Genomic DNA, 20836 nt, shown 5'->3' on the forward strand with positions numbered 1-20836 from the left:
ACCATCCATTTGCCTTTAGCAATCAGAAAAAACCCTGGTTGCTTCATAACATTCATAAGAGCCTTTCATATGAAAATATTGAATGATGGGGTAAAATGTAGAAGTACCTGTAGAACCAACCTGAAAACAACAAAAACATATATGCCCCAGAAAATTTAGCTGAAATTTCTTTCTGAGCTTTGGTCTGTCAGTACTCAAAAAACAGCATAAAAAACTTTATTTTGATGAAAAGCAGTTGCCTTTATTAACATGACTTTTGTGACAATTCAAGCAGCTAAGGATTAGCCAAAGGGGAATGCACTGTGTTGGAATAAATTTTGATTTTAGATAAATCCATGTATTTGAATGATTGGAGCATGGGTATAGGAGGTACGTAGAGGCAGTGACATAAGGAATCTTTCAGTTACTATTGCTAGAAAACATGTCTTAGCAACTTCATTTTGAACACTTTGTTTACCAGAAGAAAAGTAGAGTTATTTGAGCAGAAAGTGTCTTGAATATCCAGATAGAAAACAAAATACTTTTGCCTCTTCTTCTCAAGTATAACTGGCATTGAAGCTATTTTTCCCCTAGATGTTTAATACATCAGTCATGATCTGCTTTAGTGGAGGTGTTGCAGTAAAATGAAGACAGAACTATCTGAAGTAACTGAAGTATTCCTGGGACTTGTTGCAAATTTAGTGTCAGCACTCTGTTTACATTTTAATCTTCAGTTCAGACAAGAAAGGAAGAAAGAAAAACCAAAAAATCTTCACAATGCCTTTCAGCTCCAGACACTTCGGTAGTGACATGCATAGCTAAGTGCGCAAAAGCATTTCAACATATGTTAGCTTCAGGGATAAGCATTGTTTGACTGGGACATTCAATATCATTAAGATGTTTACCTGTTTAAATGGAACTGCCCTGAAAAAGAATGCTGTCTGAAAAAAACCCAAACCATACCAACCCATCAGTGACCACCTTTTGTCCTCTTCACTTGTACAAAAATGGTCATGTGAAAAAAAAAGAAAGAAACTTGATCTGAGTTCTCTGTGAGGTGACTATACCTGAAAGACAGTAGGAACTGAATTTTTTTTAGTCCTTACAGCAAACTGTAAAGCCTTGCCTATCTATCCAGGTTTTTCTGAAGACAACAGAATGAACTATTTCCCAGTCAGTAGCTCCCAAAAACACAAAAAAAATCTTTTATCTCAAGGAGAGAAACAGAAAATCTCTAATACATAGATCTTCACAACTCTATGCTTGCCCATAACAATACAGGAGGGATGTACACTGTACACTCTTCAGCTGGAAAGTTTTATCCCAAGAATGTTCCTGTGAGTCCAACTTTCCTGCTGTTTTCTCTACTCAGAGTTGGGGTAGAGAAGCTGGAACTTGCTTTCCACCTCTCAGTTTTTCTGAACTGCAGTCTTGGTGCGTCAATACCTTTGACTTGGGGAGAATTACCTGGGGCTGCTGGTTGACACAAAGTTCAACATGACCCAGAAATGAGCACTTGCAGCCCAAAAAGCCAACTGTGTCCTGGGCTTGTGCATCCAAAGCAGCAGGGCCAGCAGGGACAAGGAAGGGATTCTGTCCCTCTGCTCAGACCACTCCCGGAACACTGCATCCTGCACTGGGGAACCCAACATCAGAAATGTTGGATGGTCCAAAGGAGGGTCACAAAGCTGATCAGGGGACAGGGGCACCTCTCCTAGGTAGTCAGACCTAAAGAGTTGGAGCTGCTCAGCCTGGAGAAGAGAAGGGTCTGATGAGACCTTAGAGCAGCCTTCCAGTACCTAAAGCTGAGGGAACCAACAGGAGTTAAGGATGTGGAGTTTTGATTTAAATCAGATTAAGGAGAAAACTCCCAAACCCTGTAGTGGCACAGACACCCTATTTTCACACAATGTGGGCAATACCACAGCTATTAAAATCCACTGTGAGAATCTCAGTTCAAGATAAAAAACCCACACACCTGAATTCAAGGGAGCAGATGGCTCTACTTTTTCATACAATAGATGAAATATGACACTGAATTGAAAAGAACAGTTTGAGATACTCAGTTCATCTGAAATTGGGTTTGAAGATAAATATATCAGTTGGTGTATTGTCACATACAGAGAGGGTAGAAAATGTGCAGCTAAAGCTATGTAGATGTTAATTAGAAATGCAATAATTATTGTAAGGGGTTCTGCTCTGAGAAATACAAAAGCCATCATGTAATAGGGACACCTGTCCCTTAGTATATGATACATAAACACCGAACAGTCTTTCGGTCTGCCACATAAGCCCAAAGTTATAGCTCTGACACACATTGAGAAATTGAGAAGGAATGATTAGCAGAGAATTCTGGGATACTGCTTTGATCAGACTTCAAATAATAAACAATTGCACAAATCTACTTCATAATGGCTTAACTGTAACCCTTTTAAGAGTGAACCCCTTTTTGGTGATTTTGCAATGTTTGCTACATAGAAGCTCAATCCATGATGAGCAGTATAGATAAAAGCATGAAATTGGCAATATTATTCCTACTGCTATGTAATTCAGTTTCTGTTGCCATAAATATAAGTCTCATTTTTTCCCTCTAGTTTAAAAAATACTTTTTCAAATTGGTAGAGAAGGCTTGTGGAAATGAAAACAAGACTCTTTCCATATTTGTGCTTTACCCTTAAACTGGTCATGAGAGTTTCAATTTTTAATCACTGCACCATAAACAGAGGCACCACTGCAATGCTTTTTAGAAAATTTCTGTTTACTGTTTACAGCTGTGCTAACAAATCTTTGAGCCATGCTAGTGGCTTGACTTGTGGTTTACTCTGTGACTTCAGCTCTGCTACTTATTTGCTTCAGGGAGAAGATTTTTCAGGAGTCTTCCCCAATTAACTTAGCTTTTATGAGAGAGAACATTTTTCTAGTGCCAGACTAATGTTCTAATGTAAAACACTTATCAATTCTCTGATGATAATACTCCTAAGTCAAAGTCACTCATTAGCCCTCAAAAATAACATCAATGTATAAACATCAGAGTCAGCAGAACATAAACCTTCTAGAGAGTTCTGAAGTCTGCAATATAAGTGGCAAAGAACAGAGCTATAGTAGCAAACAGCATTAACTTTTCTTGTAGTGATTTTAAGGCTGTGCCAAGCCTATATTTTATGACAAGTATATGGCTGTCAGTAGAATTTTCACACATGCATAGTCACCATTGCCTGGTATTTCACCTTGTTTACAAGGACATAAACAATTTTATTATAAGTTTAAAAATTCACAAGCTAAGGAGACCTGTAAAATTTACTGTAAACCTATTCACAGATATCCTGCAGTCCTCTGAATATGATCATCAGACCTCCTTAAGAGAAAACAGATAGAACTGCCTGTAAATAAGCAGCACTATAAGTTTCCCACCAAGTACAGAAGATTGCTTTTTTTGGATAAACACTTTAAAACAATGGTAACTTCTTTGATGGGAGTAATTAGCAAGGAGCAATATACAACTCAAGCCCATCTACTGCTTATGGTAGAATACAGTCTCATCTGCGAAGTTTCTGATTTCAACAATACGGAAAGCTCTGAAAGTGTGGTGGAAGAGATGACACGCAACATGGTAAAATGAAGATTTTAGGGCCAGCTCTGTGAAGAACATCACAAGTTTTAGGTACTGATGCAAAAAGTGACAGAAAATATACTCTGGGATATATTAGACATTATTTGAATTGTCATTTGAGTGAAAATGTCTAAAAGCTCTATTTTCATTGAAGATAGGCAATATGAAGCAGGAAAGTCAATTAAACAACATGGCTAAAAGGGCTGACATTAAGCTAAAAGAATTTGCATGACCTATGGAACTTGTACCACTAATGAATGATCATCATGACATACCAGAACAAAGCAACAAATGGACATAGGATGGTATTTAAATGGTATTAGATGAAAATGCTGAAAATTAAGATGTTTTAGAGGGAGATCACATTATCCAATACCTGTAATCCAGTAACAAATGTTTAGTATTGAAAAAAGACTGCTGTGGTTGAACCAAGGATCAGCTGAGTCACAGTCTCATGAAATCCCCTAGATTTGCCATCTAACTGATGCCTCTCAAAATCATATACTTATAATAATCAAAGAAAAAAAAATAAAGCAAACATCCCCTAATGTTTACCTTCATTCTATCACCTCACCCAAAAACATCTGTACAATTTCAGTTGTGTCATTACATGATAATGAAAAAAATTTAATTACATGAATAACTTAATTTTTGAAGGTATATTGGACATATTCATTGAGTAAAACACTTGTAAGCAAAAGGAATTTATAATAAAGGCTGTATGGAGAAAAAATTCAAGTGTTTCAAAGCTATTCATACATCATGCAAGGTACATTTGCAGACTTTTAGAAACTGCACAAAAATGGTTTAAAAATGTATGGGAAGATCAAGACTGATTTGCATACTGACATACTCACAGAACACTAACAAAGAGTAAGAAGAGTATAAAACTTAAAGATCAGAAATTAATATGTGCAATGATACACCAGAGAATCACAGAATATACTGAGTTGAAGGGGACCCACAAGGGTCATTGAGTCCAACTCCTGGCCCCGCACAGGACAGAGTGCACTCTATAAAGACACAAGTTTTGAAGTAATCGGTCACAAATGCGAGAAATAAAATCACAGTTTGCCTTATTTAGAACAGGTGACTTACCCCAAGCACAAATTCACAAATCTCTGCCTCATCTCTGAAGTGCTACAGAATAAATAGCATATAAAGCTTGGGATTCAGAGAAACTTTGTATCCTTCACAGTATTTAGAGGTTCTCTCAAGTTTTTTAAAGTGACTGAAGTAAACATACTGCATTATTATGGATACTCACTTTACAGACATAATAGGTCTCATTCAGGTAAGACAGTCTGACACATTTAAGATGTGAAAAGATCCATAAAGCCCAAGATGAGATGATTTAGAGGAAGCAACAGTCCAGAATAAGGATAGTTCTAAATACTTTCTCTCAAAAAGTTTTGATACACAGTATAAATATTTCTTGATTCATTTTGGGAATAAAATCAACAGTGGATTGTGCAATACTGACAAAAGAACCAAGAGACTAATTCAGGGACACTACAGACATCCATGCAATAGCTAAAGACAGGATACAAATTCAGAGAGAATATAAGGAGACACTGAAGAAAGCATGGATAAAATTGGGGATGTAGTAAAAGAGATTAAATGCATTAACTATGTGTTCATTCTACAAAAAAACAAGTCAGAAAAAAAGCTGCAGTTATAGTCTGGTACAAGGCTTCTTTATGGCAAAGAGGTGCTGTGGAAGATGAAACTTTCTGCAGTTATTTAGGATAAAGAAACTTTGGCTGTCATACTGGGACAAAGGACTGTTCCAGAATGAAGCTGAGAAATGTTAATTAGAACATGAAGTATTGGAACAAATAAACTCAATAACAGAACTATAATGCCACATACAAGCCACTATTACCCAAACAGTGGAGATCAAAAATGGCTTAGAAACTGGGTTTTTACAATATTACAACAGTAGATGCAACAGGAGACAGACAGTTGTAAAATAAGAAGGAAATTAACTCCCAGCTGATAAATTACTTAGCATTGCACATGCCTCAAAATAAAGTCACACATATAAACAGTATGGGTCCAAATAAAACTGACCGATGTCACTTTCATATAATATTTAATTTACCTTGAAAATGTTTCCCAAGCTATGCTGAGCATTACTTCAGTTGAAAAATAAATTATCATAAAGTCATACTCCTATGTCAGTTTGTATAGAAAAGAATTAGGAGATCATCCTAGTCCTTTCTCCTCTTCAAATACATTAACTCTGCCTACAATTTTCCTATACATAACTACTCTTTTAAATCAGCATGTGATCTAATATCTTTCTTGTTCTGGACTAATTTTTTACACTGTTCAAGTCTAATTGAAAAAGTATGACAAATTCTGACAAAACTTTAGAGGCTCTGAAAACTAAGGATCTGTAAGAATCTTTGGCATCGGTGGCATCTTCAGTTCCAGAGTCAAAGGCATAAAGTCCAATTAGGCTTGGACAGAGTAGACTCTAGGGAATACACAGGACCTTAAACAAGAGTCACTACTTTTAACCACTGCCAAGTCCAGATTTTCCAATACTAGAATTCCGAAAAAAAAATAGCATGTGGTTGGAATATTTTGTTCCATGCTTAGAAAGGCCTTACTCTTATTTCATTGCATACTCCTGTCACCTTTTTTGTGTCAATGGCTTGTACAATGAATACACTACTACTCCTTGAAGGCTTTATAGGGTTATCAGGGAAATCAGTTTAGAGCCAAGAAATAATTTTACTCTATCAGTAAAAGTCACTAGTGACAGAAAAAACACGCAGTGACATTTTTTCCTAGATTCCCAAAACTAGAAAATGGAATTTTCAGGTTCAAATTATTCTAACATTTGTTTCACTTCACTGAGATTAATTTCAAAATTCCTATTAATGCCTTTCTCCATAGCCCCTCCTCTCTGAACACCACAGAATTTTGAAGGCAATGTTGATTCACTAAAACAATCCACCTGTCTGGACAATTAACAAAGCTTTAGCTACTGGTTTAAACAGCTTAACTCCAAGCAGTCTGTATTGTCCAGAATCCAAACAAAAAGTCAAACAGTGAGAATCAACAAACACTTGTCAGTAAATACTAAATGCTGCATTTCAGATTGTTCAATTCTTTTTCCCTGACTTCCTAAAAATTTCCTACCTTTTGAAATTGTTTTGATTGAAGTTACATTGTTGCTGGACTTTCTTCCAGATACTACTACTAGCAGTCATTAACTGGAATGCTGTCAAGCCTATCTGTACACATAGAAAGGACTTTGTAGCTGAATATTTCTGGTGTTTCATGATGATTTGTAAACTGAAGGCATTTGATGTAGATGCAGAACATATGAAGTGATAAAATGTAATTTTTTAAGTTCATTGTTTCCTAAATGCAGTCACAGTTTAAAAGGAAACAGGGCTTGATATAGAAAAAACTTGCAAGAAAAAAAATTGACAGGGGATTACAAAAAGCAATAGAAGCCAATGGATTTATATTTTCTACACTGATAGCCTGAAAACCATGCCATAAAGCAAGATCTATAAGAGGATCAAATGAAATGCAATGAATTATAAGCTTTGGCTGGGAATAAGTATGGAAAAACATTCATGACAGGAGGACAAAAAGGACAGTCCTAAAAGCAAAAATCTCAGGGAAAACAAGATGGGTCACACATATGCAAATGCTCAGAAATTTAGTATTCAACATCTGGACAGACTGAAAGATAAAGGTCACATCTGAACTCTGAGTATGGATATGGAGTCTACAGAGAACTGGGAAGATGGTTCTGGAAGACAGGAGGGAAAAGGGCAGCTGATGCCCTTTCATTAGAACTTCAATAGAAGATCTCTTAAGTCTGCTCCTCTGAAGGAGCAAAAATAACAGCATTGGAGATGCTGCTGCCATTTGTTGTTGAAGAGCTGGAAAAAAACCCTAAAGCTGCTTAATATTATAGAGAAAAAAAATGGCAAGAGAAAAAGGCAAAATTAACTATGCCTACTTGTACATATTACACAAACATTTACAGCATGCTGGATAACATGCTGTTTTGTTTTACTTATGAGCAACAAAATGTTTCATTACCCCTGTCAGATAATGATCAGGTACAAGAACCAAATCAAATGCATTCCCTTAACAGTGCAGTCTAAGATGATCAGAAACCTGGTGGTTTCCCTTCAGGAAAGCCTCTTTGTAAGAAGGTTTATGATGGCATCTAGTTCTATGCACATCCATTTCACAGATGGTACAGAGGTATCCTTGAGCAGATGCACTGTTCTGCACGGTGGCTGAGAAAAATTTCAAGTTGGAGCTAAAAATTTAAGTTGAATAATTAAGTTCAGGGCAAATAAGTCAGGATGCTTATCAATTATACTTATCAAATGACACAAACAGCAAAAAACTCGTCCTGAAATATTCTGGATTCTGAAGGGTCCAACTTCTTTTCCAGAAGCAAGAGAAAGTAAAGAAAGCAAGAAAGAACAGCACCATTTTGAGGCAGCCAGCTGAAGGACAACCTTGTGGACTGAAATCACCTTGAATGAATCAAAAGTTTTCTGTTCACCACGAGCTCTCTAATTACGACAGCTGTAAACACTGGGTGTGGGGAGGGGCTTTTAACCTGAAAGTGGTCTCTAACACAGAGACTCCAGCCCCAAGCAGTCATACAGTCATGCAAAGAGTAGAACCCTACTTCCAATAACCAACTCAATAATTACACCTGTGAGAAGAAGGTTGGGTTTAGGATTGCAGACTAATGAGTGCTCCTACTATAGCTGACATAGTAATCTAATTTTTCCAGTTACACTGCATTCCTAATTTGTCAGCTCATAGGACTCTTTTCTTACCTCAGTATAGGCTTGGAGTTTCTGAATATAGAAAGACAGAAAATAATTTTACTTTATCGATGATCATTAGACAGTACTTTATTTCAGTGTACTAGAGAGTCAGCATTTTGTGTTTCTATGAAAATATTTGATCACATACAGCATTCGCACTTATCAAATGAATATATAGTAACATTCCAACAAAATAAATCCTTGGAATAATGATGGTAAATATGTCTACAGAATAGGTATTAGCTTAAGTGAAACATACTGGAGTTGCCTTGCAATATTACTACTGAAAATTTCATTTACTTCATACCTGTATAAGAGAGTAGACAAAAAAAAAACCACAAGTAAATATATGATTTGGAGATTTATTTGCAAGACAAGCGAGTTTGTTTTTGAGTAAAGTAAGCAAATCACAATGAATGATCAGCAATTCAAGACAGCAACACATTAAACCTCTGTGAAATTTGAATTTGATCGAGTAAGTTTTCTGAGTAAATATGGGGACAGGAGATATGAATATGTAATACAACCAAAAGATCTTTGAAATCAATTCATTGCTTTGGTGATAGTTGTGTCTGCACTAGAAAAATGTGCTCAGGCAGCTTTACCTCAGGAAGCATTCTGGCACCAAAGCTCTGCCACTGCAATAGTTTGAGAAAAGGAAAACAAAACACCCACTTGCAATGAAAAAAGCTTGCAATGAAAATATGCATCACTCTTGTGACAGATGGGATATCCCACTATAAAACAAGCACCAATAACAAGCAGATTGCAAATTCTGCACCTACTAGGTTACTTAAACTTATCTTGTACACCTCATTTTTTCCATTCATACTTCTGCATGTCCACATTTGTAAGACTCAGCCACATCTTTCGGTCATGTTGCAGTTAACAATAGCTGCAAACTGTATTAACAAGGTACAAGTGCCAGCTTTGCACAACTGTACAATCTCCCCTAAGTTGTCACAAATTATGCTTTAGAAATTCTTACCAGAAATAATTACAAAAGCAGCACTCCATTTAAAATTACAGTATTCCTAATGCCCCTAAGAATAGGGCAGCATCTCAGAATTCTATTTTTACACAGTGTAAAAATACTAGTTTTGACAGAACGTGTAAAGGAGACCATGAGGGAGAGCCCCAAGTCAATAACAACTCTAAAATAAGAGCCTTTCAGAAAAATACCTGACATCTATACTCAGTGGAAAAATGTAAGGGGGAAAAAAACCAAAGGAAAGCAAAACAAAAAATTCAGTAGCAAACAATTGAGAAAGACTAGTGCAAAGTTGTTCTTCAGTACAGGACTAGTCATCTTCATGTCATCCTCAGCATAATACCCAAGAGATATGGATCATCCAAAGAAAAAGTGCAGATGTATTATGAGAGGAAGCACAACAAATTCATAGGAACATGCAGAAAAAGTGGGCAGGTTAAGTAAATACAAAATATTTTTGGAGATCGCCTACAAAAGAGACAAGTATTATGCCACAAAAAAATTTAGAGAAAAACAAGAGTTTCCCACCAACCAACAAAATGTTCATAGTTGACATATTATCACTCCAGTGGTAGGATGCACTAGATGGATAAGAGCAAAAGCAATCAGGAGAGCTGCAAAAAACAATAGTATGTACACAAATTTGTAAGTGAAAACAAAATGCCCAATTTATTTGCCAAAAAATATTCAAAAACCTTTGCGCAACAGCAAGAAAACCTAACTGCATTTTGAGCTCTACATTAGATATTTAATATATGCTAAGACACAAATTGCTGTCTTCTCCATACTTACCAGTATACAGAGGAGATGAAAAATTCTTTTACTGAGCTTAATGAGGATTACTTTATGAACTCAGTAGTACTGAAAGTTTGCATCCAGAACAGTTAGAATGAGCTTGGCCAATGAAGACTATGTGTACGTGTCACTCACCAATACGAAAATTCCTGTGGAAGCTGTCTCAATAACTGTGGATTACAAAACCACCGAAATTCTTATTCATAGCACCTGTGTCTAGGTGGAGGAAATTTAAAGATTACTGTCCTCCCTCCCCTCAGGAATGCTGAATAGTGTTCTCCTGTGTATGAGAGACTGTAATTTTTGGAGTATGCATATCCACAAGCAATACACAAGTGTATGAGTTACAATGTGCCTGCAGATGTTGCAGTAGGAAAAAAAGTTAAATGAAAAGGTTGTTTCTGCAAAAAACACCAAATTAGAGGAAATGTTTCTGGATGTATCTGTAAATTCATGGAATCAAACTACACAAAATTAAGCAACCTCTGGTTTGAATAACTTCTGCAACATGGTAAAAACCAGTATGATTTACATGTGCTTTAATATAAATGTGGTTCTGTACATACTGACAAGACACAGACAATGCTACAAAAATCCTTAGTGACAGGTGTTGGAACGTATTACCTCATCAGGAACAGAGAATGAGATGCATTTATAAGCACTGCAGAGACTCAACAGTACAATTCTTCAGACAAGGGGGAAAAAAAAAAAAGAACTAAAAAATCAGTGGTCGCAGACAGCCAGACTGAGAAATTTCCAAAGGAACATCATACATATAATGATATAATTCACTACAGAACCACCCATCTGTACAATGAGGCTACAGCAGCAAAATCCCAATTTACTCTGATTAATGAATGTAATAAAGAAAAATAAGTTCCTAGAAAGTAGAAGAGGACAAATACATCAAGAATATACTTCTGTGATCTGACCAGACAGCTCTACAACTGTTTTTGACCTGAATTAAAAAAAACCAGGACAATAACAATTCCCATTTGTAACCTGACAAAGGACAGCATTTTAGCAGTAATCATTGCTGTTTTATTTATTCCCAAGTGTGTTCTTGATGCATCAATTTTCAGACCTACTAGCCTGCATACCTACTACACATGAAATTTTAAGTGGTTTCCTACAATACACCCACCTCAGGATATACAGGTCAGGCACTTATGACCCTTACCTGTATTCAACTTCATTCAACACTATCAGTGATCCAACAAAAATCTTATTCCAGTTCCAGAGTTATGGAAGATTTCTCTGCTTACCACACTTAAGGTTTAAGGCTACAAGTAGTATAGCAGCCTTCTTACTCACTAGCAAGTATTGCAGACAAAAAATTGAAGTGAGACAGACACTGACCTTGGCAAGAGGTTTGCTATTGATTTCAGTAAAACCAGGATTTCACTTCTAGGGAAGTTATTTCCAGAGATCAGGCATACTCCTGGAGGTGGTGGTCTCTTGCAAAGGAGAAAGGTTATTTTGTAGAAAGACTAACAGTATTTGATATCAACCTTTTTCTGACTAGTAAAGCAACAGCCAAGAGATGATACTTTTATTCTCAGTACAGGAGTAGCAATGCTATGCAATATCGGTAAAGCAGCAAAAACATATCAACTGACAGAAAATACATTTAGGCAATGATAATCACAGACTGATAGGGTTGGGTTGGAAGAGACCTTAAAGATCATCTAGTTCCAACCCCTGTTAGGGGCAGTGACGCTTTCTACTATGCCAGGTTGCTCAAAGCATCATCCAACCCGGCCTTGAACACTTCAAGGAATGTGGCATCCAAAACCTCACTGATCCACCTTCTGACATATCAACACTCTTCTTCAGCTGGGGCAAGGTGATTCCAAAAGGATTTCTATGAACACCCACAACATGTGAAAGCTGTATTTGATGATTAAAAAGGTCCCATTCAATCCTGTGTTCTAAGTGAGAGATTCAGGGAAGGTTCAGAGATATAATATGGAATAATGGGAATGTGGGGAAGAACCTAGGTTTTGAATAGTACATTAAAATTATGTGAACTGCATATTAGTTAGCACATTGCAATACTCAAATTAGAGAAGACAGACCTCAGCACCACACTGTCAGAGAATCTGAAGACATCTTTAATGTACAGAATTACTATAATTAAATTAAGGCAGGGCATATTAATGTAAAATACACAAACTTCTTTTATTTTAAGACCACTCATTCTTGAATCTAAATGAAAAAAAAAACGCAACTGAAGTAAATTATTAATTTGCATTTATGCAAACTTTGATTCTTCCTAACATGCAAATCACATATTTTCGAAGTATTCCTAACAAAAATGGCACACCCTAGCTGTACTGGACTCTTTTGCCTGTGAAAATAAAAACACTTTTTTCTCCCAAATACAAACAGGAAGATAAATGTGTCCTTAAAAATCAAGTTATAGTAAGGAGTAGAAAACTGTTCATCAGTCATTCTGGAAAACAAAAACATAAAATGAAACCTGTAGTCACTACTGGGGAAAAAGAATATGCATAGTTTTTCCCAGAATGAAAAGATCTGGTGAAACATCTGCATGCTGTGACTGGACACCAATTTTCAATGCCCATTCACCACTCTGGTCCATCTCTACAGAGTTGGCCACTTTGTCTGGCAAAGTGACAAAGTTCTGGCAGCTGCATCATAACCTCAATATGATTATACTTGGTGCAGCTGAAACAACTGACTAAAAAAGAAGTCACATTGACCTCAATACCAAGCATGGAGCTGACCTCTGTCAGCACAGGGGCAAACTACCTCTGCTTGGTAACTTCTCCCTGAAGGCAAATCAGTTTTGCTAACCTTGCATCTGCAGCCAAAAACAAAACCCAAACCACCCCACTGCAATATGATATAAGTAGACCTTATGCTTCAGCACCACATATAAAATATTATACGCACATCATGCTGAATGGGGTTTCCGTAGGCCTAAATGAAAAAAGTATCCAGTTCAGTTTTCACAATAAAGGCAGGCGAACAGTCAGTTTAAAGGCATTAACTGAAAAACATAATTACAGTAATTTCACACGTATAAGGCGCACCCTTTTGACTAAAATTTTAGTCTGAACCCAGAAGTGTGCCTTATATCCCGGAACGCCTTATATATGGACAAAATTCAGAAATTTGCCAACACCCATAAGTGCGCCTTATACTCCAATGCACCTTATAGTCATGAAATTACTGTAATCTGAAAACATCTATAAACCTTTCCAGCTGCTTAGTCTGTGTTTGACTAGAGAATTTCACTGCTTGGTCACGCATACAAGTGTTTAAAACCGGCTGTTTCTATTTTCTCTCATTTTAGAGAACAAGGTTTCTCCAGTATAGGGTAGAGAGTCCAACCAAATGAAGCATTGAAAGACTTCAGTGGAATTCTAGCAATGGAAAAGATGAGTCCAATACCATCAAGAAAACCCAAACAACCAAAATCAAGTTCCCAACTCAATCACAAGATTCTCTGAGATGATCAAGACCTGAATTTTTAAATGAAGACCAGTAGTCTAATACCTATTCTTCAAAAAGCATATCTAACTATACAACCTGGTACTGTATTAGTAAATTTATAAAATGAAAAGAATGAGCTGAAAATATTTACTTCTGGTCTTGGTTGTTTCTTCAAGGAAGTGAAGTTCGGCCTCTCATTAAAAAAAACATATAGACCATGAAACCTTTTACATATACTGGTCAGAGACTACCACAAAGTTATTTAAAAGCTTCAGAAGTCACTATCTAAATGCTGTAAACAGCTTTGCTGATTACTTTCAGTTGCTGTTCTATTTGAAATAAAAAACCAAAATGTTAAGAAGCTTGCAGCGTGCTTGTCATCCAAATTTAAGGGCATTGGTGAAGTTAATTTGCATATTTTATCCATTCTTGAAAAGAAAGTAAGAAGTTAATCAGACTTTTTTTCTGTCATTTAAGGCAGAAATCTTGATAATCCTACCTGTCCACCTGTGACTTCAGAACGGCTAGATTGGAAAGAACTTCAGATTTGTTTAGTAGCAGCATTTGTACTATAGTCCTAAGCATTACTTAACTATGCACATTCAATACATGTTTATTATTTATTCAATAAGCAAAAATTTTTTGCTTTGTTAACAATTTGCCTTCTGCTATCCTGAGGAATTTTTGTAACACCTGTTCTCCTGAAACAGAGGTCTGTAATTGTTCCTCAGGAGTGGAAATGTGGTATTTAAGGCAACTCAGATGTGACTAGAAGAAAAACTGCCAACAGCAAGGGGAACAAGTTCTTATTGATGCTGCAAAACTAAACTGTGATGCATAGCATTGAATTGACACTGCAAAGTTTTACTGCCCTAGGAAAGCAAGCCTCACCAGAGACACAGAATGGACATTGCCACACCAGCACTGGATGCCTACTCTTGGTAGCATCTCCAGTCACTAACCTAGACTTGCTGGTGATGTCTGACCACTGGAGACATGAAGTATCTATGTTAGGAAAGAAAAGCAGATAGCATCGAAAGAAATAAGAAAGATAAGTACAGAAGCAAATCAAACATTGCTAATGATAAAACTGAAGATGAAAAAAACTTTGAGAAAAAGGAAAACTCCTCAAAAAATAACCTAAAAGAGACAGCAAATAGTAGAGCATCTGAGCATCACTGCCCACTGGTAGCAGCTAACCAGAAAAAGTAATGTCTCTAAAAACTTCAAAATGCAGAATCAGACAAAAATAATAAATAGCTGAGTTTGACAGACACTTTAGTAAGAATAAATATTAATTATTTGAAATACTCACCTCTGCCTTTGGGTCACTAACAGCAAAGCACCATTTAAACAAGTGTTTGAAGAAAACCTTTGATCAGAAAATTATTCAATCAAAACCAGTCTGAGGAACAACTTTATTGAAACTGTATTTTTATGCTCAGTTCTGTTCAACAATTGGCAAGATTCAGTATCTCCTCTAGACATTTTCCTTTCTCCCAAACAGCTTACCATTTTTAATACTGGAAGTTATTAATTTCTGAAATAACGTTCATTGCCATCAACATCTCAGTTTTTATCAGAACCCTGAATTTGTGCTATAACTTGATCTTCTAAGTTCTCTTCTTTGAGTGAAGTATTCGTCAGGCTACCCATAGTCTCTCGGGACACAAAATGAAGGCCAAGGTTCACCTGTGACAAAAAGAATGATTTCATCAGTCTCAATTCACAACAGGAGTTTCTTTTATCAGATTAAAACAATCTTTACTAGAGCATTTAAACATTATAATTTTAAAACTAAAAACAAAACATCATCAAGAACAATATTTTTCTGAAAAGGATGATGATATCTCCAATCTGGTTATCAAAAGACAGCTCCATCCTTATTTTTACATTTTTTATTCTAGAAAATGCATTAAGAGAGGAACACTCTTCAACTAGATTCTTACACTGCTTAAATCAAAACCCAGGGCCAGTTTGAAAAGCCTCCAGAATTAAATTCTTACTGATAGAGTCCCAATTCTAATTGTGCAACAGCTGTACTATTCAGGAAAGAACAAAAAAAAAGTCGTAAGTAGCTGTGTTACTTGTTTCTTTCAAGAGTGACTTCACTGATCTTAAGAGACTTTAGGGAGATTACCCTTACTCAAGATTACCCTTGAGTTCATTTATTCTTTTGAGCACTCACAGAGCTGTCTTCACAGAACTCTTGGGATCTAAAGCAGGTGAGGCAGATTGAGCATATGAATATTGGGGGCTTTTCCCTTTGTCATTGCCATCTCATTCAGAAAAGTAGTTACCACACATAGGTAAGTTTAAGCATGTGTGCAGTCCTGGTGAAGTTAACTATGTTTTGTTGCCCAGGGCCCTGACCAGTGTCAAACCTCCTCTATGCCTTCTTCACCAGCAACAAAGTTTTTGCCACAAAACACATGGGCCAAGGAAGTAGAAAACTAGAAAAAGTACAAAACCCCAAATATACCTAGCACAGAACAGAGATCAGTGACAAGAAGGTGAACGCAGCTTTCTCCCCTGATTTGGTAGGTGCAAGTCACCAGCTTGGCACCAGTCCCTGGAATATCCCTTCCCATGCCAAGTATTAGCAGAGGACAGGCACACAGGAGTGAGACTGCTGGGCCTCCCTTCTTTCCTGCTGGAAGCTCCCTTCCCACTCTGGACTCTTGGGGCAGTAGTCAGGGAACCTTTGGACCTCAGCACACAAAGCACCCAGAAAAAAGTAACCCAGAAGGCCAAGAGAACAGTTTCAAAAGGAAGAGAAAGAGTAAGAGGTGTAACACCATTCAAGAAAACTTTCTTCATTGACCTTAAGAATGGTCCAGTCCTGCAATCACTGAGTACTCAAATCCACCTGTCACCAAAAGAACAGGTGTGTGTTGCCATTTTAATGTCACTACCAGAAAAACGAAATCTCCATAGGCAGACTTAGAACTGCTCCCTCACCTTGTTCTTGATGCATTGTTTTTCTTGGTGTGGGTAACAACAAAGGCATAAGGATACCAGCATTCACCAAATTTGTGTGCAGTATTACATAAATCACTTAAATGAACTCTTTGGTTTTCTGAGATGCTCTGATTTGGTGTTGACAGTTTCAAGTAAAAAATTCCCCCTGTTAAACATACCAACAGTTTTTTAATACACCTTCCCTAAGGCTAGCTATTGCATCTTCCCAGGGTGGATCAGCTGAACAACCTTCTTTCTGATCTATTAATATTTGTAGTGGTAAATGAGACAAGAATTTACACAATTTTTTTAAAAACATTATCTATTCTCATTATTTTTAAAAATTAGTTATTAAAGAAGGAACCTCAGTTTAAAGCTCAAGCTGCATGAATATGCTACCAAGATATGGTGATTAAAATCCTTATGCCTTGAATGTTTCCCTTTAACTTTGTTTCAAAGTTAAAAGATTACAGATATCAAACCAAATTCAGTCTTGGTGTAGGTCAGCTTTAAATTGCAGCTGTTCCCATCAGGACTGAATTGGTGTCAGGTGCCTCTTGGATTACAAGCCACCATAAAAGAAATAACAGACCAGAACTATGAAACTTATTACAAGTCAAGTACATTAAATAAAAGAGGATCCTACCAGTTGCATCATCAGCTTCTGTGTCTAGAAGAGCATCTATTGAAGCCATGCTTGTGCCTATGAAGGAGTCTGTAGTATCAGACACTCCTGGCTTGCTGAGACAAACTTCTTTGAGTTACTGACTTCTCTGCTTTGACCAGTGTCTTTTACTAACCTTCTGACTGTCAGGAAGGTTATACCACTTGTTGAGAAGGTTTTTCTAGGCCTTCCTACTATTCCCCAATGCACTTTTAAAATTGTAAGTCCACAGGTTCAATTTGTAGTATCTTCCGATAGATATGTATGTAATAGAGAGTAGGACAGAGATGCAAGATGCTTTCCCCCACCAAATCCACCTTTTTGTGAAAGGGTTAAATACTCCTTATTTCTGTTAGTCCACTCTTGCAAAGAGGGAAGAAAATCTTCAGTGAGATACATTTTCTTCAGGAGGCATCTTCTGTTCCTCCCTGACCTTTTTCCAGTGGAATTTTCATTCTGTGTCCTTTTTTCCTCAATAAATGTGCCATCAAGACTTTTATTACTATAAGTTGTTGCAAAAGTAGAAGTTTCTTTCTCATTACATTTCTGTAAAAAGTCATAACTGCCTTTGGCATTACCAAGTTACAAATTAGTTGTAGTATAAATCAGATTATTCTCAATGTAATCTCTTCCTGAATAATCTGAACTAGGATAAACAATACTTGGAAGACTTTCATCTTCAAATTTACAAATATTAGGCTAGGGTCTTCTAAACACTTATTCCCTGTTACAAGTTCACTGCCTTAGTAACCCCTTCCTAACTGAAGGCCCAATTTAATAGCTGTGCTCACATAAATAAAGTTATTACAGGTTTTTGCAGGATTAGTCAAGAACACTTAGAACACCTTTTTAAAAACTTGTGTTATTTTCAAAGACTCCTTTAATCCATTTACTAAACTTGCCCATATTTAAAAAAAAAAAATCCCCAAACTTAAGAACTTTAAAAGCTTGCTCCTATTTTTCTCCTAAATCAAGACTATAAACTATTTACCACATTGTACCAAGTATCTACTTGTTTTAATTTATCCTTAATTTCAGAGGGTCAGCAGTATCTAGTTCATGTTCCAGTCTCAAACAATTTATGTTCAGGAGAATGTTCTATTCTCCTAGCTGTTGCCAGTTTATTGCAGTTCTTAACATCACTATGACAGAAAAGGCAAGAACAAGAAATGCAGTAAGAGTGAGCAAGTGAGCACATGTTGAGAGTCAGGAGGGATTACACGATATCTACAGCAGAGAGAAAGCACACACAGAGAGCCCAAGGATTCAGTTATGTCTCCAGAAACAGACACCACGCTCATTTCAGACTTTACCAGACTTGTCCTTATTGCAAACTAAGCACAGAGGTGCTAAAGCATAGATTTATTAATTAAGGAGGAGGCAAATATCACCCATTCCCCTAGAGTAACCCAAGTAATATGCCTGTCTCAACCCTTTCTCCCTCCATCTAAAAATCTTCCAGGGAATAAGAGTAATCAAGTGCTCACTTGGATTTCTGGAATTGGAGTCTCCTCTCAATTACACGCCATGGCACGTGTTACCCTGCCAGCTCCAGTGAATGAGATTTCTGCCAGTGAAAGCAGGAATATAGCTTCTAGAATTTACATCAGTGGCAATTGTAGGGAGGAGAAAGTTGAAATCTGTTACTCTTGATTTTGAACTTGTGTGTGGCATTCCACTATGGCTGAATGAAACTGAAGCAGACAATCAACCAGAATTACCTGAATTAACCTTAGAAAGATAAGCATGCCACTGTTTGCCAGAGTCCAATACTAGATACCTTTCTTAGGCTAGCTCACAGCAAAGCCCAGGTTTAAGTTCCCCTTAGATGAATTTTAAACTGCTAACTAAAAACTTAGGTGTAATGAAGACCCTGAGAGCCCAGTTGTGGAAAAAAATAAAGGCCCAGTTGTGAAAAAAATAAAAGCAGCTTCTCAGTTGTCATGGAGTGAAATTCTGCTTTCATTACCACTACAGCTCTCTTCCCATGCTCCTGTATTTTTTTCAATGAAAGAGCACAGGGTTTGGAGTGCACAGATTTGGTACACGTGCACAGCAGCTGGTCTGACATGATAAAGCAGAATGAATCTGAAGAAGTTCTTGCCTGTCTGACCAATAATCCATGAACTAAGAGGGATTTACTCAGTAGACCAGCACAGATTCTATCCTGTCAAAATTAGAGATTTTTTTTTAAAGTGCCTAAAGCTGTTTTCTGTTAGATGTTTTCCATTCCCCAAAGACCTAGACAGCAAGTAGGAGGCGAACAAAGATGGGGGGAGGGAATTGTCTGAATCCTGCAATGTTTATAACTTCGTATTTGCTTGATTTGAAGTTCCAACCACAGAATTTGTTACTGGAGACATTTCTGTAACTCAAAGAAAATCAATCAGAAGAATAGCATTCAGCATGCAAAGACACACACTGTATGCCAAGGCAGCATCCCCGGTACGGTGTCTAAAATTCATTCTTAGATACGACTTACTTGCCATTCTCTTTTGCTAGGTGGGAACTGCCGAGAGCTAAAAATAACACCAGGATTCAGTGGCGGGAGCTAAAAATACCCTTTCCCGCTCGATTACCGACTCGCCAGGAAAGACGGAGCTCTTGGCATCTGTCACAGCCTATAACCGCCAGCTGGGGATGGAGGCGAAGAGCCCAGCCCCGGAGTTGGGAGCTCGGGGAAAGTTTCCCCGGCAGACGAAGAGGCCAGGGCGTGCATCCCGGGGCCACGGGACCCCCGCCCACCCCAGCCCGGGCGGCGCCCCCGGGCCTCCCCGCCGCCCCTTACCCGCGTTCCGCAGCTTCTTGTTGCGGTAGACGGAGAGGATGACCAGGAGGTTGCCCAGCAGGTCCACCGCGATGGTGAAGATGAGGATGGCGGCCAAAGTGGAGGTCACCCAGGGCTGGCGGCGCGGGGCGCCCTCGGCCGGCGGGTCCCGCGGAAGGACGGAGCTGTTCAGCTCGCTCTCGTTCACTCTCATCCTGCCGCCGCCGCCCACGGCGCCACCGGCTACGGGCGGAGCGGGGGCAGCTCAGGTCAGCTCGGGGTGGGGGTCGCGGCCGCCCTGCGCCGCGGGGCTGCCCGCCCTAGGGCGGAGCTGGGCTGGCGGCAGCGGGCGCACCTCCCATGGCGGCGAGCAGCGCAGGCAGGAAGTTGCCCCGAAGTGTGCATGTGCCGCGGCGGGACACTTTTATAGCCCGGGCGCGCCGCCGCCCCGCCCGCCGCCACCGCTGCCGCCAGGTGACACCGAGCCGCCCCCGCGCCGGCACGTGCGCGGCCGGGCCGCCAGCTGCTGCCGCGCGGCGCCACAGCGCCCCCCGGCGGCTGCGCCCCCCGCGCAGCGCCCATTCACCGCGCCGCGCTTCCCCATTCATGCTCCGGCCGCTCCATTCAGCCCGGCCGCTCCATTCACCGGCGGAGGCGCGGCGGGGATCGACGGGGCTTGCTGCCTGCGGTTGGGTGGTTTGCAGCGCTCGGCGCTATTTTTAGCTCTCCTGGTTAACGCCGGCTCTTAATTAGGCGCCCGCCGAACTCCCTTCCCCTCCTC

The 20836-nt window shown here is 38.6% G+C and overlaps 1 protein-coding gene across 1 annotated transcript in view; it reads right to left on the reverse strand.

The window, feature by feature from the left end:
- Nucleotides 1-20502, reverse strand: part of MTNR1A (melatonin receptor 1A) — a 59895-nt gene extending 39393 nt beyond the window's left edge. The window contains exon 1 of the mRNA XM_033060322.1: nt 20077-20502. Within this exon, the coding sequence (XP_032916213.1) occupies nt 20077-20269 (193 nt within the window). The 5' untranslated portion in view covers nt 20270-20502. The remainder of the gene's footprint in view (nt 1-20076) is intronic.
- Between the last annotated feature and the right edge of the window lie 334 nt (nt 20503-20836).

Source organism: Catharus ustulatus, chromosome 5, assembly GCF_009819885.2.
Source record: "Catharus ustulatus isolate bCatUst1 chromosome 5, bCatUst1.pri.v2, whole genome shotgun sequence".
NCBI lineage: Eukaryota > Metazoa > Chordata > Aves > Passeriformes > Turdidae > Catharus > Catharus ustulatus.